Here is a 21,827-nt window from a genome sequence, read left to right on the forward strand (position 1 = left end):
GTTCCTTCGCAATGTCAGAAACATGTATCAATGCCAATTTGGCTATTCTGTGACTGTCTGTCTCTTGTCCCGGATAACCTCACACTTTTCTGAGGCCAAATTCCAGGGCCTGATCTCTTGACTTGAGTCGTTGAAGAAAGAGGGAACCAATGCTCTATCAAGCACTCCAGAGTACGTCTATATTCTTTTTGCTAGAGTAGTGGTCTATGCGGCAGCAATAATGGGTAACGTATACTACAGCATTCCAAAGGCTGGGTACAGGTTTGGTAGCCTTTTCAAAGTGCTTTCTACAACTCTTCAAACGCTGCTTTTGACGCTCTGGTCAGCATACCGCCTGACCTAGATATTTCGGATGACATACCTTTTCCACCGGTTAGTTGGCGCTGGGTCTCCTCCCACTCCTTCATCCAGGCCGTGACGAACTCTACTTCCTGGGCCTGCACCTTTTTGATGGAAGCAGGGGGGAAGTGCGAAGTGACGTCCTTGGGTTTCACGCCATTCTCGTCCCAGTGGTGGACACCAAGCTCGATGAGGAGGAACGGCTCGCTTGTCGTCGACTTGCGGTTTAAGCCAATTTTATGCGGTGTAGCAGCTCTCCAGGGGTCAGCTTCGCCGTCGACGATGGCGACGCGGGGGTAGCTGAAGTCAAAACCACCGTGCTTGTTGATGGCGTCCACATTCGGGGGCTTGGTGATGTTGAAAGCCTCACGACAGTAGATAGAGCTGTACTCGACGTCGATGATGCGCGAGATGAGCGGGAGTTGATCTTCGGGCACGCCGGAGCCAGTCTGGAAGTAGCCCCATCTACAAAACGCAGGTCAGCCTTCCGTCAGACAACGTGTCATTATGGGTACGGCTGGCGGAGGCACTCGAAACAACTTACTCTGTGCATACCTGGTAAAGCCAGCTGCGACCAGAACCTTGGTTGAGTGTAGTGTTTTGGTGGTCACTCGGGTTCCGGCTCGAGAAGCACTTCACCAGATCTCCGTCTTTGCAGCCCTTCTTGACGTAATCCCTTACATAGCCGACGTAGTTAAGCAAGCGGTTCGTCAGCTTCGCGTCGGCGCCGCTGACGGAGAGCAACTTCTCAACGGCAGGCTTGAGGTGGCGGGTGCTACCGAACAACACCCTGTCCGAGCTGACGGTGGCGCAATAGGTTCCGAAGCCGGTGGAGTCAAGAGCCGGGTCCCAGTTCGTTGACTGAAGGCCGGAAATGCCATAGGAAAGGGTGCTGGCAAAGTCGTCATCTTGAAGCGGGCCAAGGCCGAAAAGATCCTTGAGCTCGCTCACATGACTAGCTTTGACATCTTCAGACTTGCCAAGCAGGATGTTGTCCACAACCTGGGTCAGCTTCTGGGTCGTTTCAGCACAGTCGCCAGGTGCGAATAGCCTGGCTCCTTCGTAGTACTCCCAGTAGTCAATAATGGCGGCTGTGACACCGGAGGAAGAGATGCCACCCCAGAAGACTTCTGGATAGAGCTTTCTCAGGAAAGCGGCGAAGGCACCGGCATAAGAGCCTCCATAAGCGAGGTAGGGGGTTCCCGGGGCGGTAAGATTCAGGTCCTCGTGGCCGGGAAAGCTGATGTGCTTTGCGAAGTAGGCCGTGTCTGCAAGAGCCTGGTCGGTACTCAAGAAGCGGAGGTTCTCAGTGCTGAGATCAGGCACAGGGAAGCTCTTGCCGTAGTAACGATGCTCCAGGACAACACCAACGCCGCCAGTGGCTTCGGCGAGGATGGAGAGGATGCCATGGTCCAGGAAGGGCAGACGCTCCTTGGCATCCGTCTCTCCGGCGGCCAGGATGATGACGGGGCCTCCCTTGCGGTAGTGCTTCGCGTCGAACCAGTAACGAAGGTTGAAGTGTTCATCGGAATGGGGTTCGTATCGCGAGTCGTTGTGGAAATGATCCACGGGGACAGAGATGTTGTACTCGGGATACTCGGGGTACTCGGAATACGCCGAAACGGACTCGGGCTGGGACCGGAACGTCGACTGAATGACGTTCCATGCCTCGTCGTTCGCGATGTGTTGCGGCGGCCCCAGTGCCGTGATGGCCCGCGCCGCGCCCACGATTAAACAAGCTCCGAGCTTCCAGTTCGCCATGTTGCCGGCGTGTGATGGGGAAGCCAATGATGTCCGTCCCGCAGTTGGTGGGTGTGGTGAGCGTTGGAAGTGTTGTTGTGACTAAGAAGATGGGGGGGCCCGGTGGCAGGTGCGGGGTAAGTCCGCCATCATCGTCCCGGATAAGGTACGTACCGATTAGACCTTCCAGGCTCCAAGCTCATATTTGATGACATAATTATCTTTTGTGGGGTTGTCCTTATCAGCGATGACGATGTTATCGATTGAGTTTAAGCGGTTTAAGCAGCTTAAAGCAACGGCACAATAGCGTATCTAGCAGCCTTTTGGTTGATCTCTTGTTCACGGGTTGAATTACATTGCTTGGTTCTTGGTCGACACGGCTCTTATATCCTTCAATGTCAAGTTCCAGGCTGCTGCTGTACGACTTTGACGTGAATTGTGGCTGTGCCATACGTAGCTGATCTTGGGGCTTTCACGCGGCACAAGGCATACTGCATACTGGTGCGGTACGTAACAAACATGCAGGCCATGCCCAGGAATATAAGCTGAGCCCTCTCCCAACCGATTTCGGCCATGCTGTAGGCGTCTGCATCTTCCCTCTGTGGCCCCGCATCCAAAGATACTCGGCCATCGTTCCATGATGAGCGGCAGCCGGCTCTCGTTAGCGTTACAATCCCCAGATAAAATATCGGCCAATAGGTCTATCAGTCCATCTCACCAGGACGGGAACCAAGATGGCCTCAAGCATGCGCTGGCCGTTTTTCAGGCCACTCTAACCGATGATGAGCGCGCAAAACTCCAATCTCTCAAGGGCACCTCGTGCGATGCCGACTCCGTCATCACCTTCACCGCAGACTTGGACCGCGCCAACCCCGCCCGCAAAGGCAGAAGCATCGCTACGAGGTTGTTTTCGCTCCTGCAGATCGTCCAGCAATTCAACCATACCGTGGACACATACGTCTCGTCGCACCCCGAAATCGCTGCTCTTGTTTGGGGTTCGGTGAAGTTAGCTTTCACGGTTCGTATGCAGCCAGTTGCGGCTTTCATCCCCGGAGTCTTAGAGGATTCGGGAACTGACCGCGAGAAAGGTGTTGGCCAATTTCACGTCGTATTTCCAACAGTTTTCCGAGCTTCTTCGAGGGTTTGACCGGCTCTGTCCAGTATTTGCCGAGTATCGGCTGCTTTTCCCCAATTCGGCGCGATTGAGAGATGCGACGTACGAATTTCATGCCTCAGTAATATGTTGTTGCTCACAGATCATGATCGCAATCAGAAAGCCTTGTATGATCATACTCGTCCTAATCAATGTCTTATTTAACTTCGTTGTCAACTAATGCTAGGAGAAAGGGCAGCAACAACTTTTGGGTGCTGTTGTCCAGTCTTTCCACGGGGAGATGAAACCCTACGTTGACGATGTGCGGCTGAGGGCGGAAAATGTTCAGGACGAGATATCGCTCGCCAAATCTCAGGCAGATCAAAAGGAGCACCTTTCACAGGCAGAAGAGCGTCGTCAGGCTGCGGAAACTAGGAAAGGCCTCGCCAAATGGTTTTCTCAGTCAGAGAAGCAAGTCGGATGTCTCAGACAAGCTAACGAAACTGCGAACAATGGTAAGTTTCATCCTAATTAATACTCATTCCCGCGTTTTCTCTAACAGCGAGAGTCCCAGAACGGAAATGGGAGACGTTGTTGACCAAACTCTCTTCGTATGATTATGCGTCCGCCTTTAAGATTGCGAGGGAGAAACGTCATCTGGGCACGGCCGAATGGGTTTTTGATGAAGCACAGTTTCAGGAGTGGTACACCTGCGAGAAATCTAGCATGCTACATATCATGGGGAAAAGTAGGTGGAATACTGCCCACTCTTTCAAGGTATGGAGCCAAAGTAGAGGATAGCAGAGCTAACACAATCTTAGTTGGCTCTGGAAAGACCATACTGACGTAAGTAAACCCGTCTTGGCCGTATGTAGATTGGCACATGCTCACTGTTTCCAGTGCAAACATTGTCGACTATCTCATCAAGCACCGGCGTCTAAGCCAGGTTGTTTCGTTCTTTTTCGTATGTTTCGACCTCCCGGAAAGTATGAAGTGCGAGCAAATCCTTCGGTCGCTGATTCGACAAGCCTTGGATCAATTCTCCACTCTCGAGACGCTTTTACCTGCTCTTGAAGCCTCGAATGAATCGTTCTTTGAGACGAGTACCCTGTTGGATCTTTGGTCCAAGAAAGCAAGTTCAGTCGACGAGCTTTTCATAGTCTTGGACGGGTTCGACGAATGTTCCGCTACTGAACGGAAGGCGTTTCTCAACGCTCTCGTCCAAATGTACCGGGCATGTAACGGCTCGACAAGGGTGAAAACCCTGATTTCGTCGAGAGAGAGCATAAGACAAGAAGTCATTCTGTGCGATTCGGCCTGTTTCACCCTGACCTTGGGCTCGGATGGTATCATTCACGACCTCTCCAGATACGTGAGCGAGATTGTTTCTGAAAAGCTCTCTGTAGGCGAGCTGAAAATCAAGGATCCTCTCCTAGCCAAAGATATCATACGAGAGATCAGCCTTGGGGGGGAAGGGATGTAAGTTGCCTGCTCCGCATCTATCTAATGACTCCAGGTTATTAAGCAGCCCAACGTTCTGACAAGATGCGCTTTCTAGGTTTCTTTGGGTATCTCTGACGATCGAAGACATTTGTTCCCGGCACACAGATTCCAAAATCCGAGAAGCTTTGGATCACATACCTAGAAAGCTCCCTGAAACATTCGATCGAGCGCTCCAACGCGTCATCTCGAACGGAAACGAAGATATTGCACAGAACATCTTTAAGTGGACCGCCGTCGTTCGCCAACCGCTGAAGCTAGAACAGCTCAAGGAGGCCTTGTCGGTGGAACCGCTCCAAGAGTACTCTCGGCCAGATCGCTTCGTCAACGGAATCGATCGCCTTTCGGTCTGGTGTGAAAACCTGGTCCAAATCGAATATTCAGACGAGACAGTTCGCTTCAGCCATCATTCGATCCGAAAGTATCTGCTGGAGCCTGCTTCGGGACCACTCGAAGCTTTTCATTTCGACTACGAAAGCGCGGACAGCACTGTAGGTATCCTATGCCTTACTTACCTCAACTTCAACGACTTCAAGAGCGCATTGATGGATCCCAAACCCACTTCCAACCGTCTACCAGTAGTCAGCCCTGCAGACCTAGCCGGAACGGTCGTGAAGTCGGCAGTCTCGGGATCCTCCGGCGTGCGGATTGCTCGCTTGGTCAAAAGGTCTCTCGGGAAGTCCACACCGTACTCTGTGCCTATCCCGCTGCCAACACCATTGCAAGCAACCTCATCTGGGAACGCAACGAACATTGTTCAAACCGAGTATCCCTTTCTTGAGTATGCCAAGAGCCATTGGTATACACACAGACTATCACCGACCACTTCCACCTCGCATTGCAAGATGCTGTTGCGGACCATGGTTGAAAGTGAGCACGCGCCCTGGTGGGATCCGGAGTGGCGACCGCCTGGCATTCGAGTGTTCAACAGCAGACAATGGCTGGACTACCTGGAGTACGGCTGGCCGGTCAAAAAAGCATGCGAAGTTCCTCCGCCAGACTTCTCAGATTCCGACGTCGCCCTTCACAAGGCCGTAGTTTACGCCGATTCTATCGACAATCATGTGTTGCTGGAGCACTTATTGACAAAATTTGTCGATCGGTCACAACCAATAAGTCCTTATGTCCTTCAAGGCTTATTGCCTCGCAAGAGAGCGGTTGCAATCGTTGACGGTGCGGTATCTCAATGTTTTTACAGTGGTTTGGTCAACTTGGCCACCAGATACATCGCCCGAGGTGGCGCAATATGGCCTGCTGGCTGCCCGGACAACTTCCATACCGATTGCCATCATGAACTCGGCATGCACCAAGATATTCACCTCATTCTCACGAGAAGTTCTCCATTCCGTTCACACAAGGAGCGGTGGCTAGAACCATTTGTGAGACTTTCGACCCTTCCGATGGACGACTGGTTGTTCAGCTACCTGAGAGACTCATTTTCAATCTTGCCACCCGCAAAGCTGTTATTTACGCGGACAGCAAGCGGGAAAGGCATCCTATCCATAATTCTCGAGAGAGATGGCGATTGGTCTCTCAAGGCCGCCACTTGGTTGCTAGAGAGATATGCTTCCAAGGGGGAACAAGATGTTGTCTCAGCAGCCTACGACGCCTTGAAATCTGCTCTTTGGTACAAAAAATCGACGGCGATGAATTTCCTGCTCGAGTCGATTGAGAGAATGGTGCCTAGTGTGGAAGACACTGAACTCGATTTGGTTTTCCGCGTACTTATCACCAAAAGTCATCCCGATGAAACCCTCTGGCTGGAGCTCCTAGACAACGTCAAAACTATACTGGGATACGAAAAAACGAGGGGGGCGAAGGCTCTTTCTACGTCACTGTTCGAATCAATCCGTGTGGAGAAATGGGACCTCGCGATCACGTTTGTCAGCTTTCATGCCAGGCTGGACTTCCTAGTGACACTAGGCTCGGCTCTCGACGTGCTGTCCGCGTTCTTCAACTCGGCTCTTGAATGCGCCACGTCTTCCACTGAAGGCAAGCGATGTGGCTTGCGGGTTTTAAAGCGTCTAGATGTTTCTACTCTTGTGTACTGTCCAAAACACATGGGCGCGGCCAAATATTTACTGAAATCGCTAAAGGATGAAGCTTGCCATGTACCCGAGTCCATGAGTCTGTACCGATCGCTAAGAAATTCTGTATTGCTGTGGAATCGAAACGAGTATTCGTTGGTGTAGAGTACTCTTATATTTAGGAGTAGTACACCTATCATACACTTTACCAGTTACAATATATAGAGGATTTCTATACAGGGTATAGGCTACTTAAAATCCCCCTTAAAAGAGGAAAATTTGTATCATAGGCTTTTCTTTTGCTTAGGAGCTTGTTTATGTCAACTAAATAAACACAGGAGGGATAACACTATGCCTTTTTTCACGCGATGTGTTGCACTGTTGTCAGAGAGCCCCAGCGTGCGTAAGGGAACCTGGCGGCCAGTCAGGTCGCTGCACAAGGCGTTACTGCGGTCGGAATGGAACCGACTTAACCGACCGTCTGCGCAGGGCGCGGACGCTGCCAGACGCTTGCCATTGCGTCACGCAGGTGCAAGACATCTTTTTAACGAAACATTTGCTGTAAAAGGTAATTTTCATAGCGCGACTTTCAACGGAAACATAATTGATTAAGTTGCAAAGAGGCTTGCAGTCTAGCGTAAAGTGAAAAGAATGATCAAAACTACACGTATGATTTGGCGACTTGGTTTTTCGCTGAACCTTCTTCTCAACCGTAATGCAAAGACTGATTTTCAACTTGGGTATTGTGGTCACCTTCACGTCTACAAAATCATCGCGAAGGTCAGCTTATTGATATGTACAGAGGCCTGATGAGGTACCTAAGACCTAGGCACCGGTGCTAAAGCGGATTTCCGAGGGCATCCCGGCTCGATCCTCAATATCTGTGGAGACTGTAGTACCATCAACCCTTCCATACCATAGCTCTCGTACCCAACACCATCGGTCTCTCAGTCTCAGTCTAGGGCCGAACCTGGCCAGGAATCCTCTCAGCGCAGGGGAAAAATCGAAGAGAACACCGCTGAGAATAGGACGGGCGCGAGCACCATGATCGAAACCTCACTTCTACACGGCGCACGGGAAACTCCAAGTCGGCTCGAAAGCCCCCCCCCCATCGCGAGAAACGATGAGATGGTACCACGGTGACTTGAGCTTCGCAGCAATTCCGGATGTGTAAGGTCTCGGGCGCCCGAACTGTTGGAGGAGACGACTTACGGATCCAAGGGACAGCATTAGTAGTTGTCGTGGTTATGCTCGAGGGCGTCTAAGGATATGACAAAAACCGTTCAAAAAATCAGGCGTGACCATCTTCGATGGGAAGAATAGGATAAGAAACGCATAGTGCAAACCATGAAAATTCTCAGGCAAGTTTGCCCGAGAGACAACAACTTTTAGAGGACTCAAGTTCATGGAGAGATTAGCAAGTTCATTTACGTTTTTAGCTACCTAACGCCGGCTGCCATTTCCCATCGTTTGAGCTTACCGCAGACCCCTTTCCACCCAACAATATGAAACATCACACTTTCGATGTCTCCTCGTTTGCAAGACATGATAGTGTGCAAGTCTGGAAAAAAAACTTCGACACTGCTCCCAGGCTACTATGAACCATACTACATCTTGACGCGGAACAGGTAGCGGAGGCGAACCTGTGCAAGATCGTAGACAATGTACTCGTTGTACTGGAGCCATGCGTTGGGGTAGTTGGTATTTCCCGGCTTCACACTCACATCGGGCTGTAACAGTTATAGTGACAGTTCTCTCGGCGAATTTTACGATGGGGTGTTCTCACCATCTTGATACCCTTGAGCGATGGGTTGACGCAGCCGGCATCCTTCCACTGGCTGGGACCGGTCTGACCCTGGCCCCAGGTGGACCACATGCCATTCGCTTTGGCGGTCTCGCCGGCGTTGTAGCTCGAGTTGACGAGCTTCTGCATCGGGTCGCCGAGCTCGGCCTCACAGAGAAGCAACAAGGCCTGACCACCAGAGCTACCGGAGACGCAGTAGTTTGCCGACTTGGAGGACATGTCAGCGAGATAGATACCCTTGCCGAACATGTACCCAGACACGGGGGCCTCGGGAGGGGCGATCCGCAGACCCTGGCTAAGGATACCGCCGTAATTCGTCACTCGAGAGCCGTGCCAAAGCAAGCGTCGGTCTGACTTGATGGACGAGAACTCGCTCTTTTCAAAGCGCTCCAACTCTCCCTGTCTTTCAATGCGGAAGATATCCTCCACCTTGTAGTTGACGGGGTGGGTCGCGCCCTTGGATCCTTGAAGGTACTCGGAGAGAAGAGCAAACTCTGAGCTTGTGCGATCGATTGGAGTCATCTCATCCATACCGAGACCCTGGTACTGTCTGTCGGCGGGGTGAACGTCGTGGACCTTGCGGTCGACCTTCATAAGATCGGACGCAACCTTCATGTCGGAAAGACTGTCGAGCAAGTCGACCTCCTTCTTGAGCATATCACCGCTACGAATGACGGGAGGACGGTTGCGGCCGAAGGCGTGGGGGATCAGGGTGTAGTACAAGTTCGACAGGTACTCAGTTGCTGCCGGTACGGTCATGCTATACTTGGAATCGGCGAGTGTCGAATCGTTGAAGAGCGCACCAAGGTCCTTGAGTGCCTGGAAACCGCGGAGAATCGTGTTCTTGCTGAGCTTGCCGAGCGGCAACTTGTTGGCATCGTAGTTCATGGACGTCATGGCATCGCGGAAGTACTGCTGGTTGAAGATGAGGTTCATCAGCTCTTCGACAGGCTTCTCCAACGTGCACTGGACCGGCTCCGGAGCGTCATCGGACTCCTCATCCTTGACCTTAACGGCGGGACCAGCATTGTCGCCGTCATCGTCGTCGCTGTCGGAGTCTGGCTCGTAGCTGCGCTCAATGAAGGCGTACTTTTTGGGCTTTGGGTCGTCTGCACGATTGGCCCAGGTGAGGCCGCTTTTGTCTTTGAACTTCTTATCGAAGTTGCTCAGAGCATCGGCAAGGGTGCCGCTGCCGAGGATCGCACTTTGACCCCATTCGCCGACTCTGCCCCAACGAGTCCACGTTTTGTACGTCGTACCGTTTTGAATGAGCTGTGGGATGTCAGAAACGAGAGTGGGCACGAGACTTGATCAGCGTGTACACACCTGAATGCGGTAAAACTTGTTGTTGTTGCTCGTGGCATTCGTTTGGTTGAGCGAAGCGTCGTAAATGACACCGTCGGGGGCGATGTAGACGGTCCCCTGGACCTTGCATCCCTCGTCGAGCGGAACGTTGAGTGCCTTGGGAGCACTGTTGCCCGCCTTGCCCTTGGTGTCTGCGGCAGCGACTTGTGTCTTCACGTCAGTCTTGTCGTCAGCATCGTCGTCGGCACTCTGCTTTTTCTTGCCCTTGAAACCTGTGGCCGCCTTCTGCTTCTTGACGTCGGGCTTGACATCGCTCTCGCTGTCGGATTGCGCATCGGCCTTGGCGCGCTTTTTTCCTGCGCCGTTGGCCTTGGGCGCCGTGCTGGCCTGCGACGAAGCTCCGTTCTTCTTGGGCCCATTGGTCGCGGCTGCTTGCTGACCATGTTCGTAGCCAGTCTTGGGGAGGAGGGTCGCCTGGGACTCGCAATCCTCGGCCCACTGCAGGCTGACAATGGCAATGTCGTTCTTCTGGGCCGAGGCGACCTTTGTGGTGACGGCATTGAACTCCTCGGGCATGGTGATGAGGTGGGTCGTCTTCTTGGTGATGGACTTTGCGATGCCGGCGCCTAGGGACGCGAGCCAGGACTCGAGCTCGGCGCGCTTCTTGTCAAAGGTGCCGCTGATGCAGACAACGGCGCCGTCCAATGGCTGGGTGGCCGGAGCAGCTGGAGCGGCCGGCGCGCTGGCGGTGGCCGCAGCAGCTGACCTGCCCGACCTTCTTGGGGGCATTGTGGGTGACGATGTGGAGAGTAGGGGGGACTGTGGACTTTAAAGGGGCTCGGGGAGAGACAGGGAAGGGTGGACGAGAGATCCAGATGTGCTGCAAGGGTATTATGGGCTCTGATGGGCAGTCGTTGGCAGAGGAATTGAGTCCCAATTGGTGAGGGGAAACGTGTGAAAGGGGTGGAAATGATTTGAATGTGAAGGGGAGACAGACGAGGCGAGAGGGAACCGAAGATGATTTATCTTATTTTCCCTTTTCTTTGGCGTCTGCTGAGAAGCGCATGTCGGCCCATGTGCCACTGGACGACCTAAGAAGGTACCCACAGCACAGCAGACGGGTGAGGAGGTACATACATACATACATACATACATACATATATCATTGTCAAGGTATTGTACAGGATACTTCACTGACCGAGGGAGGGAAGGCGCGGTATGCTTTCAGCTCCTTCTGGGTCTAACCAACAGGGAGTTGCAGGCACCAACGCCGCTGGTGCCTGGCGCACGAACCACCGCGGACCCCTCGAGGACCTCGCGTGTTCACGTGCGCTACCCAAACTCGTTCCCAAGCTCCTTTCTGGGGAGGAGCTTCTGGTTTACAGGGACAATTCCTGCCTGCTGCGGGTCCGTGTATATAGGCTTCGAGTTGGGGAAGACGACATCGGGATCCAACAGGGTGATGGCCCAGACCTTGTGGTTTGACTTTTATTTTATTTAACATCTTCCTCCATTGGCTTTCTAACCTCTTCCCCTAAACATCACTGGCATCTTGGCTCTAGCAAGCCAGGCCCATCTGCCTAGAGAGTGGATCCTGCAACCTGAATCTAACTGACCCCCCCTGAACGACCTCATCTTTCCAACGTCATACATCTATCTGATGTCACTAATCTACGGTTCACTCTGCTCTTCCATCTCAGTTGGGCCTTCAGTCTCACGACTTCATATACATTGTGCGCAGTAAGCAGTATGGAAGCTCGGCGATGGCTCGACCCAAGCTCCAGTCTAATTCAGGGCCATAAATGCCAAGACGTCCACTGGCGGCCCTTGTGCCAGTGTCGAAGAGAAATACACCCGTAATTACGAAAACATCAGGGGATGAAAGCCCGATTCGTGCATTATCATATCTTCCCACGCCTCTAGCGCCTCTTGCATGTCGTCCGGATAGTAAGCCATGTCTTCGTAGTGTAAGTTCATCAAGTCGTCTGAATTAAGTAGTATAGATAGTCGTTAGCCACAATACATCCTCACTCTTCGCCATCCTCATCGTCATCATCTAGCTCTTCTTCTGACCGGGGTGTGTTAGAACGCAAAGGATGAAGAGGGGCGTGCTGTGCAAAAAGCCAAACAAGCGCGCGGGATGGGGTCTTCACTCACCTTCCATCAAGTTGTCGTCCATGTCCGAGTCGTACACGTCGTCTTCGTCCGAGTCCGAACTCGTCTCAAGCGGAAGTTCCGCCTTGACTTGCCCGGCCAATTCTTCGACAAAGTGCTTCCAGTCGATGCCCGTGTACTCTTTCCTGTCTACTTTGTCGTTGGGCGAGGCGTCCTTGCTATGGAACCAGACCTTGGTGTTCGTCATGAAGGTACGTTGGGCAGGGCTGCCGATCATGATGTGGTCCAGGTTTAAGTTAGGCACGTCGCACAGCGCCTTGAGCATCTTGGCCCACAGGTTGACCTTGTAGTGGTCACGTCGCTCCTCTGTGCCGCGGGCCTCGGCTGCTTTGTTCCACAGAGTAAGCTTCCAGAACTCCAGTTTCTTGAGCGTCGGCGAGAGCTTCCGAACAAGATGAATGAGCCGCTTTGGCTCGGCATCCAGAAAGCCTAGATTGAGCTCCTCGAGATGCGGAAACGCCACCGGGGGAGGGGGCGATGGAAGCTGGGGGTCGAAAATGGGAGGCGTGGACGGGGACTTGAAAGCCGGAGTGCCCAGCCAGTTGATGAAGTGATCGACGGCATCCGAGTTGTTGCCCGGGTGGCTAAAATTCAACCTTAGGTGCTTCAAGTTGGACATGTAGCCAAGGAAGAGACGTAGGAGATAGTCGTGCCGACGTCGACTGAAGGCCGTGTTGTCCTCAGCGCCGTGCGTCGGAGCCGTGGTCCTGAACGGGCCGTTGGCTACGTTGACGACACAGATGAAGGTCTCGAGGCCTTCGATGACAGGGGCGACCTTGGGCCCGAGATAGCTGGTGAAGAGGTTGAACGCGTCATCCGAGGGGACGCCCTGGCCTTTCCGGAGCAGCTCAAAGGCCTTGGGGCGTGCGCCGGCATTGCCGAGTGCAGTGAAGAGGGAAATGAAGACCTTGTTGGTGTAGGCCTGGATCTCGTCGATGGGAACGCGGAAGAGGTTGACTTCCGTCTCCTTCTCGAGCGTCGTGGCCCCGTAGCTCGCCCAGGTGGCAGTGAAGCCATCGCGAAGGCTGCGGGCCTTGGAGTTGTAGTCGCGGATGCCCACTGTCTTTAGGTTCTTCAGGTTGCGGAAAGCCTCGGTCAGCATGAGGACATGCTGACCGCTGTGGACGAGTGCAAAATGGTCAGCCTGGGCTTCGCGGTAGCGAGTCTCGCAGGCCTCCTTTCCGGGGGGGAAGTAGTGGCGCGTGAAGCAGTTGAGGCCAATGATGACATGGTCGAGGCAATCACTCAGCCGCGACTTGCTGATATCGATGAGGGCCTGCAGGCTGAACTCGGTGAGCATGAACTGACGCTTGGTGAAGTATTCCTTCATGAAGGTGTTGAACAGGGATTGCTCGATGGACCTGCACGTGAGGCGCAGGGCGCTCAGTTCCGTCGTGTTGAGGAGTGACGAGATGCGGAGAAGGACCTCAAGAGGGACCTTGTTGAAGGGTGATCTGGACTGGGGATTCGTGGGTGTGTACATGATGGGATTTGACATTGGCGGCGTGGGAGCCGACAGCGTGGTTTGTGACATTTTCTGTTTGTTGCGCAATGCTGCACCTCGGCGCAGGGAATCCGAATGCAAAAGGGGGTCTTGAAGGGGAGGTGATGGCTTTGAAAACCGGCGGATCGAGGTGTTGATTTTCGGGAGAGTGGAATTCAGAAAGGAAGAAAAAAGGTTGTCAGTGAGGTTCCAAAGAAGTCGTTGGTGAAGGTTGAGATGTGGTGGTGTGAAAGTCGAGGTGAGGGTGGTGGCTCGTGCTTAAGCTCTAGGCAGAAGCGGGGAACTGGAGGTGAGAATTCCGGTTGGTTGTTGGATATGCGATGAAAAAGGAACGCAGTTGCATCTCCAGCCGCTCTTGACGGCGACAGTGTCGGAGGCAATAAATCGGTGCCGCATCAGCCTCGCAACGCCTAGTTCTTACACGTTCCTTTGTTGTGGCGGGTGTGGTTGTCGCCGCACCAGCGCCGGTTCCTGCTTGGTGGCGTCCAATTTTTGGGTTTGGATCGGAGACGACTAGAGGTTGTCGCCGCCGTCTCCCAACACAGATTGCGCTCGGTGGCTGGCTGGCTGGCTGGCTGTCAATGGTCCCTGAACTGTACCCTTGGTCTTTGGATACGAGAAAAGCCCTTTGGTATAGGAGTCTCTCCTAGGCAAGCTGTACAACCTGCAGCACACACATGTTTCTATCTAACGATGCGATGCGCAGTTTGATTTACATCTGATTGCATTGGAGCTCGGGCCACAAGAATGACGTGACCAGCAGCTTGTGGTCCGTGCTTCTCTGTCTGACTGTTCTCCTTCCTTGGAAACATCGGCTTGAATAGATGCGTACTGCGTGTGGTCCTTGCGCAGGCTACAGCGCTCCGCCCGCATAAACTCAGCTCCCGATAGGGAAGTCGACCCCCTGTTCGTTTTTGCTGACTTATCATCGATTTTCCGGACAGAACTTGAACCTGCCCAAATTTAGGTAGACAGGGACGAACAATGTTCGTACAGTCAAATTAACTTTCCAAAGGGACGGTGTCTCATGTAGCTTAATCCATCGTCGCTCTTTACAATCAACAATCTACAGCCCACTGAAGACAACCATCTGCATCATCTTTTGGGGTTATTCCCAATCATATCTCACTTTGGAAACATCAACCTCTGGGTATTCGTCAAGGCGTTACAGCAGCGACTGCTGATTGAGTTTGGTGGAAGAAAGGGGGACTTTGCTGATGAGTCAGCCGGTTAATTGGGGGCCAATAAAGGTCGAGCGACGATCGTCAACTGAATCGCGTCCCGTTGTTTGGCAGTCGCCTAGCGTATTCGTACGGTCTCAATCTCATGTGCTCATGTGCGCGTGGGAAGGGAATGATCGCCCGCTGGCCCCTGGCGGAGATGACGACTCGACGGCTTCTGCCACTGTGTTGTCTCTTTTTTCCCTTTTCTTTTCTTTTCTTTTCTTCTCTCGCACTCACCCACTTACTAGCCCTTGGACGTGAGCGATTCTGGTTGCCTCTCAACTAACGAATTCGTGCCGATCCCTTGGGTTCCTCGGAATCAACCGGCCATAGTCGCATTCGTCGTGGAAGCTGTCACCCATGCTGTCCAGACGGACTGGATCTTCGGATCTTTGCCGTTCGTTCACGGAATCGTCGCAGATTGATGGAGTCCGACACACATTGCCCCTGGTGAGTTGAGAGTCTACCCCGACCAACGGCTTATTGTAAAGAAGTCTTGGCGGCGAGACTGAGAAACGGTTAATTTAATTGATTGTTCCAGCTAACAACCCTGACGAACAAGCTTGAAGTTTAACATAGTATTGCAGCATCAAGTGATCACCCGCTGCGCTGTATTGCACCACTCCCGCCTCTACGGGCGAACGGAGCATCGCCGACTTGATGCCATCCATTGCTTTTCACATAGGATTGCGCAATCATGTTCAATCGCAGCAGCCCAGGGCGGCCAGCAGATACAGTCAACCGGAATCTGCGAGACAGGCCGGCCGACGAAAGGGGAGAAAGGAAGAGGTGGAGGGAGAGAGAGAGAGAGAGACATGCCCGGCGGACGGATACCCTGGAAACGCTTGTTCCAGGCTTTCCGGCGAATCCTAATCACGACTACGGGCTGAAGAGTCGTACTCAAATTGGGGTGTTTTTCCTGCTCGCAGCTTAGCTTGAGGTGAGCTTGATTCTCGAGATGAAGGGGCCGCAGCGAATACGCAGCTTGGCAACGCTCCGCGCAATGGCCGCGACCTGCCCACATCACGCGAGGTGTGGTGCTTCTTTTCAAAATTCCTCCAACCAGGTGCCTCGATTCCGTTGACGACTCCACGGGTTGAGCCAGGCCCCCCCCCCCGGTGTCCTTCGTCCAGCAATTCTGACCTGCGGACAATTCTGTTGGCCTTTATTTGAAGCACAAGGCCCCATAAGTTTAAACTGATCCAGAAGGTGAGCTTTGATGCAAGTACCGGGGCCGCTCGGCGCTGACAAGCACCCAAGTCGCCTAATCACTCCCAATGCCACCCACCGATGCTGCAGCTGGCGGGCCTGATTCATCTTCTTAAGACATGCCAAGACATGCGCCAAGACTCGGGAGCGGGGAGCCTCACTTCGCTCTCGTCAACGACTGGATCCGGACTTCATTTTTCCATCCTCGATTCACCCACCCTCGCCCACGTTCGCCATGGGCGGAGATGAACTACACCATATCGAGCCGGGGGGTGGTGACGAAGGCAATGCAACGGTACTTGGCTCACAAACAAGCTCCTACTAGGCCGACGACGCCCGCCTGGTAGCCCGCCCCGTATCCGCACCCTGCAGCGTCCTCCCCCTTTGGACGCGCAAAATGCAGCTCTCACCAAGTCGCCTCCCCCGGCTGGCCCTCTGTAAGCCCCTCGCCTTCGCAGGCCCTTTTGCCTCGTTCATCTGATCATTTCTGAATTTCTGCTGATGATCAATAAGCGCAACCCCCACTCGCGTCGTCCCTAATCACCCCGACTCATCCCAATGATCCCAGAACCTCGTCGATGGGTCCATCCCCCCCTCCCCCTACCCAAGATCAAGAATCCAGCGTGATGCCGAACCGGCTTGGTTCCGATCTGGGCGCCGATAAAAAGAGCTCCCTCGCCCAGCCTTAGCATGCCTTGTTGAAAGCTTGGCGACTCAGATCCGGTCTCACGCTTGCTTGTTTCTCACTACACCACCGTTCATTCATTCACTCCTGCTCGCGGTTCGGTGTACAGTTTTAGTCATTCTTTTCCCCTTGCAGCAGCGCAGCCAAGCCCCATCATGAAGTCCGTTCTCTTCTTCGCGACCGCGGCCGCGGCCGCCGGTCCCTACCTGGCCTGGACCGCCGAGTCTTTCACCAAGCACGAGATTGACAACAAGAAGCCCTTCCACTACACCAAGGCCGTCCTGTACGACGGTTTCGAGGCCGCAATCGAGCTCACCAAGGACGAGGCCCTCGTCGACTGGTACCGCAGCCGCATCGACGACCGCGTCGTCCTCGCCAACGGAAGCATCCTCAACTGGAAGCCCACCCATTACTCCCTCGATGAGTACCGCATCGGCAACAACATTCTCTGGTGGTACGAGCGTACTGGCGAGGAGAAGTACAAGACGGCCGCCAAGACCATCCGCGAGCAGCTCGACCGTCATCCTCGCACCCTCGAGGGCGGCTTCTTCCACCGCAGCCCCGACTACGATGACCAGATGTGGCTCGACGGCATCTTCATGGCCGACTCCTTCTACGCCAAGTGGACTTCCCTCTTCGACAGCAAGAACACCACCGCCTGGAACGACATTGTCAACCAGTTCGACGTTATTGACGCCCACACCCGCAACCGCACCCTCAACCTGCTCTACCACGGCTTCGACGAGAAGAAGGAGGCCGTCTGGGCCAACAAGCAGACTGGTGCCTCGCCCCTGATCTGGTCCCGTGCCGTCGGCTGGTACGCCGTCGCCCTCCTCGAGGTCATCCCCCTGCTGCCCCGCGGCCACCCCGGCGTCGCCAAGCTGTCCAAGTACTTCACCACCCTTGCCGAGGGCCTGAAGAACTCCCAGGACAAGACCGGCGGCTGGTGGCTCATCATGGACCCTGCCTACGTCAGCCGCACCGGCAACTACATCGAGTCTTCCGCCTCGGCCCTCTTCGTCTTCGCCTGGCTCAAGGGCATCAAGCTCGGCCTGCTGCCCGAGCGCAAGTACTTCCCGGCGGCCGCCAAGGGCTACCAGGAGCTGACCACCTTTGTCGTCGAGAACGCCAACGGCACCGTCAACTGGGATGGCACCGTCGAGGTCGGCTCGCTCAACAGCGACGCCAGCTTCGACTACTACACCTCGGTCCCCATCGCCATGAACGACTACAAGGGCGTCGGCCCCTGGATGTTCGCCTCCTACGAGTGGGAGACGTTCAACCAGACCAAGCCTGCCACCCGCCCCCGCAGCCCGCGCACCTACAACCGCCGCTACCACTTTTAAAGAGGGCGGGGTGTTGCAGGCAAGACGTGACTTGACGTGACGGAAGAAGAAAAGAAGAAGCATGGGCCGATGAGAATCAAGAATCATGGGTCCCCCCCTCTCAAACTCAGCATGTTCATGATTTATATATTTTAGTTTCGTAACCCCCTTACATCGGGGGTGCTGTATATTCCCACCACATTTACATAAACATCTATTCGTGTTCCTCTTTCTGCTTTTTTCTCTATGCTTCCCAGTTAACGCATGATGGCAACTCCGGAACATGCCCTACACGCAGCAGATCATGATTGTTTGCTCTTCGATGTCGCCCACGGCAAGCTAGTCAATGCGTCACCAAGTCTGCAGATCGTGTTAGCGAAACGTCTCCCTCCCCTTCTTCGCTGCTCGTCCGACTCACCTCTTCAGACCCTCGCCGATGATTTCTTGCGGCTGGGTGTACACCACACGAAACCACCCCGGCGCAAGACAGTGCTCTTCGCAAGGGTGCAAAAACACACCCTTCTCCAGGATCTTCTGCGCCAGCGCAAACTCCCGCTCCTGGTCCGTGCCGTGTTCCTCCCCCCGAGGAGGCGACGGCGGCGGCAGCCACGGCGATAGGTCGACGTACACGAAGAAGCCGGCGTTCGCCCGGACATACCCGACGCCCAGGTCCTCCAACCCCCTCGTCACGAACCCGTACGCTGCCGCGAGCTTCTCCCTGGACCCGGACACGAACCCGTCATGCCACTCGCGGTCCTCGAGCATGGCGGCCGCGATCGCGGCCGACGGACCCGCGGGGCTGTGGAACCGCACGACGCTCGAGAACACCTCGTGGAGCGCCCGGTTCCGCGACACCAGCGCGCCGAGCCGCATCCCCGGGGCCGCAAAGTCTTTTGCAAGGCCGTACTCCACGTGCACCAGGTCCGGGTCGATGACGCCCTTGGGGTCGATGGACAACACGGACGTGAAGGCCGGCAGCGGTTCCGACGACGACGACGACGACGACGACGATGATGACGACGACGAGAACACCGAAAGCCCATAGATCTCGTCGCTGATGAGATGGATTCTGTGCCGCTGGCAGAACCGCATGATGTCCACCAGCGTCTCGCGCGGGTAGCACCGGCCGAGCGGGTTGTTCGGGTTCACAATCATCACGGCGCGGATCCGCACGCCCCGCGCGTGCGACCGCCGCAGCGCCGCCTCGAACGCCTCGACGACGCCCGGCTCGAGGCACGTGTCGGGCGTCGTGTCGGCGTACACCACCTCGACGCCCATCTCGTTGCCAAAATCGAGCTCGAAGCGCCCGTACACCGGCCGCGACGTGAGCACGCCCTCGCCCGCGGACGCGAGGGCGAAGGCGAGGACGCACTGCACGGCCGTCGCGCCCGAGGCGAGCTGGACGTCGTCCAGCGCCAGCGGCGTGTGCGGGCCGAAGGTGAGGTTCAGATGCGACGCCACGGCGGCGCGCAGCCGGGCGCCGCCGGCGGTGCTGTAGCCGTAGGTGAAAACGTCCGGCGGCAGCGGGACGCGGGCGGCGAAGGAGGCGATGTCGTCGAGCACGAGGGCGTTGCTGGCCAGGGCGAAGGAGATGACGCCCGACGGGTTCGAGGCGGAGTAGGTCTGCGCAGGGGCGAAGCGCCAGGGCCGACGGAGGGCCGAGGCCGTCTTCGCGCCGCGCGGGGAGAGCATTGCGCCGTTGGGGGACGTGGTGCAGGTCATGTCACGCCGTCCTTCACTGGCGAAATGCTGTCAAGTTAGAGTGGTTTCACGACGAGGGAGAACGGGAGGGTTTGGTGGCGATTATGTTGTACTCCGTGTCTTCGCCGATCGGCGTCGTTGCGGCGGGAGGAAAGGGGGGCAGTTTGAGCACCTTTACGGCCTCCGCTGGTCGGAGGGGGATCCCCTCGTGTTATCGCATGCGGCATGGGTTAAACCTGCGCAAACGTGCTCAGAAAAGCCGTTTCACCAATACAACTTTAGCAAACCGATGTAAGGTCCTGGAAACGCACCCGGTCCGGTTCAGCTTCCGCATTGAAATCTGAGGGAACCCTTCGCATCCTGACGTGAAGCACGACTGCCTGTTACCGTCTCCGGCGCCGGGGCACGGAGAGCGGCGCTTCTTCAGTCGGGGCTCCGCCCGGGGCGGTGGTGGTTGGAAGCGGCCATATCCCAGCAGCGCAGACCGAATTAGCATTCGCCACAAAACGAAGTGGGAATAAGATTACAGTTTTGGGGTCTCATACCTTAACCCCCCTTCTTTTCCGGGATGATTTGGTTCATGGCTAGCATCTCTGATTCGCCAAGCTGCTGATTCGTGCCGTTCAAGTTCTAGCCGGGTAGGTGTAAGTTGAATCCTTGAACATTCCCAGGTCAGCCAGAAGATGGACGAAGAAGGATACATAATCGCATAGTCTCAGCCTCGGAACAGACCGTATCTACAGAGAACAAACTTGTGCGGAAAAAATTTGACACATGACGGTGGGCGTCTGACGATGTTGCTGTCACAATCCAGGCAGACGCTTGTGATACCTGCCATTGCAACTGTGTGATTCGTTGCAGTTGGCCAAGGCAGAGCCTTTGGAGTATGTTGACTAGGTACCATGAGCTTCTTTCGCGTCAAGTATCATGCTTTCTGTTTCTCCGCCTCCCACTTCGCCATGATTGAAGAGCATGCATGCAATGCAGTCCAGCAGACGCATCAAATCACTCTCTCTTGACCAATGTTTCGTCTTCACCCAGCTATATGCGTCAACATCATGACTCTTAATGGATCTCCAGGCCATAAAGCAGAGGAATAATCAGGCTATCTGCATTACCTTTCCTAATGAAGAATCAATACCAGTCTCCTCACAGTATGGACGTAGCTGGCCATGCGCTAGCTCTCGGCGGAGACAACGTTCCCGTCTGCCACGATGTGACAAGAATGGGACGGCCAACCTGCAACTAGCCTTCTGCATTTCCTTTCAACTTCTATTTCGGGTTGATACTCTCGTAGCGTTTAGCAGGACAAGCAAACTTAGATCGGATGCCCATCCAGCAATTGGTACATGGCTACGAAAACGCTACGGGCGTTAGGTCTAACAGGACGACCGCCCCCCTCCCCCCCCCCCTTTTCAAAGCGTGGGAGAGACAAGGTCTGGTTGTATCTTGGAATGTTCTTTAGGGATGATCTAGACCCAATCACGCAAGTTGATCATACACCGGCCAAGGCGCCAGGACCGAGAGGCCTCATCGGACTAAGCAACAGTCACACAACATGCTGACGATGGGTCCAGTAACTGGGCTTATGCCTGCACACTAGCTCCAGGAGGGCAGATTGAATCACGATGGCATATGCAGCCCTAAGCTCAATACCCATTTAGGAGGCGGTGGTGTTAATAGGAAGCCGACAGGAACACGTCAAGCGGTCAGAGTGGCAGCGTCGGCCGACGGATTCAACGTGTTTGCTGTCATCAGGCAACTTATTGGGTATTCTTCGAGGCCTGGAGCTTCCACATACTGATAATGTAGACTGTGCTAAAAGCATAGAGAAGACGTTGTCACTCGTACCTAGACGCAAGCTTCCGATCTAAATGGTATTCAGAGACGATTCATGGTCGCCAATAGTCCGAGCCAGGCAACAGCATCGCCCCCCGGGGTTTCAACGACACTTCGGACATGACCTCACGAGACCGTCTGGAGTTGAACGAGTTGGGCGAGCGATTGGAAAACAGCACACAAGTCGCAGAGGCTGTGGCGGCTGTGGCTCAATTGTCAGGTATGAAACGGGAGTGGATGCACGATGGGCAAGGGGCAGCAGAGCGAATTGAGGTTTGAGCTTGGGAGGAGCAAACATGATTGACAGGCGAATCTGACGTGCATGAAGCCGAGTGATCTGTCGACGGCCAGAAGCGGA

At 54.7% G+C, this 21,827-nt stretch overlaps 6 protein-coding genes across 6 annotated transcripts; 2 read left to right on the forward strand and 4 right to left on the reverse strand.

Moving 5' to 3' along the window:
• Nucleotides 1-23: 23 nt before the first annotated feature.
• CDEST_04169 (Putative peptidase S28, alpha/Beta hydrolase) lies at nucleotides 24-2,188 on the reverse strand. Its single transcript, XM_062920328.1, has 2 exons — nucleotides 884-2,188; nucleotides 24-804 (listed from the first exon to the last, which is right to left on the reverse strand). The coding sequence occupies exons 1-2, from the start codon at nucleotides 2,098-2,100 to the stop codon at nucleotides 288-290; spliced, it is 1,734 nt and encodes a 577-aa protein (XP_062776379.1). The 5' UTR covers nucleotides 2,101-2,188; the 3' UTR covers nucleotides 24-287.
• A 473-nt stretch (nucleotides 2,189-2,661) lies between these two features.
• On the forward strand, nucleotides 2,662-6,925 carry CDEST_04170 (Putative NACHT nucleoside triphosphatase, P-loop containing nucleoside triphosphate hydrolase). Its single transcript, XM_062920329.1, has 7 exons — nucleotides 2,662-3,097; nucleotides 3,168-3,360; nucleotides 3,427-3,687; nucleotides 3,747-3,920; nucleotides 3,994-4,018; nucleotides 4,073-4,651; nucleotides 4,731-6,925. Exons 1-7 carry the CDS (start codon nucleotides 2,717-2,719, stop codon nucleotides 6,862-6,864), a joined length of 3,747 nt encoding a protein of 1,248 aa, XP_062776380.1. The 5' UTR covers nucleotides 2,662-2,716; the 3' UTR covers nucleotides 6,865-6,925.
• A 1,179-nt stretch (nucleotides 6,926-8,104) lies between these two features.
• Nucleotides 8,105-10,780, reverse strand: CDEST_04171 (Putative BRCT domain, poly(ADP-ribose) polymerase, regulatory domain, WGR domain-containing protein). The gene is made up of 3 exons (XM_062920330.1): nucleotides 9,830-10,780; nucleotides 8,486-9,775; nucleotides 8,105-8,429 (listed from the first exon to the last, which is right to left on the reverse strand). Exons 1-3 carry the CDS (start codon nucleotides 10,595-10,597, stop codon nucleotides 8,307-8,309), a joined length of 2,181 nt encoding a protein of 726 aa, XP_062776381.1. The 5' UTR covers nucleotides 10,598-10,780; the 3' UTR covers nucleotides 8,105-8,306.
• Nucleotides 10,781-11,277: 497 nt separating this feature from the next.
• On the reverse strand, nucleotides 11,278-14,150 carry CDEST_04172 (Putative F-box domain-containing protein). Its single transcript, XM_062920331.1, has 2 exons — nucleotides 11,966-14,150; nucleotides 11,278-11,876 (listed from the first exon to the last, which is right to left on the reverse strand). Exons 1-2 carry the CDS (start codon nucleotides 13,515-13,517, stop codon nucleotides 11,836-11,838), a joined length of 1,593 nt encoding a protein of 530 aa, XP_062776382.1. The 5' UTR covers nucleotides 13,518-14,150; the 3' UTR covers nucleotides 11,278-11,835.
• Nucleotides 14,151-16,245: 2,095 nt separating this feature from the next.
• CDEST_04173 (Putative six-hairpin glycosidase superfamily, glycosyl hydrolase, family 88) lies at nucleotides 16,246-17,951 on the forward strand. The gene is made up of 2 exons (XM_062920332.1): nucleotides 16,246-16,356; nucleotides 16,433-17,951. Exon 2 carries the CDS (start codon nucleotides 16,760-16,762, stop codon nucleotides 17,948-17,950), a length of 1,191 nt encoding a protein of 396 aa, XP_062776383.1. The 5' UTR covers nucleotides 16,246-16,356; nucleotides 16,433-16,759; the 3' UTR covers nucleotide 17,951.
• Nucleotide 17,952: 1 nt separating this feature from the next.
• On the reverse strand, nucleotides 17,953-19,712 carry CDEST_04174 (Putative aminotransferase, class-I, pyridoxal-phosphate-binding, aminotransferase, class I/classII). The gene is made up of 2 exons (XM_062920333.1): nucleotides 18,348-19,712; nucleotides 17,953-18,289 (listed from the first exon to the last, which is right to left on the reverse strand). The coding sequence occupies exons 1-2, from the start codon at nucleotides 19,649-19,651 to the stop codon at nucleotides 18,232-18,234; spliced, it is 1,362 nt and encodes a 453-aa protein (XP_062776384.1). The 5' UTR covers nucleotides 19,652-19,712; the 3' UTR covers nucleotides 17,953-18,231.
• Between the last annotated feature and the right edge of the window lie 2,115 nt (nucleotides 19,713-21,827).

Source organism: Colletotrichum destructivum, chromosome 3 (assembly GCF_034447905.1).
Source record: "Colletotrichum destructivum chromosome 3, complete sequence".
Lineage (NCBI taxonomy): Eukaryota > Fungi > Ascomycota > Sordariomycetes > Glomerellales > Glomerellaceae > Colletotrichum > Colletotrichum destructivum.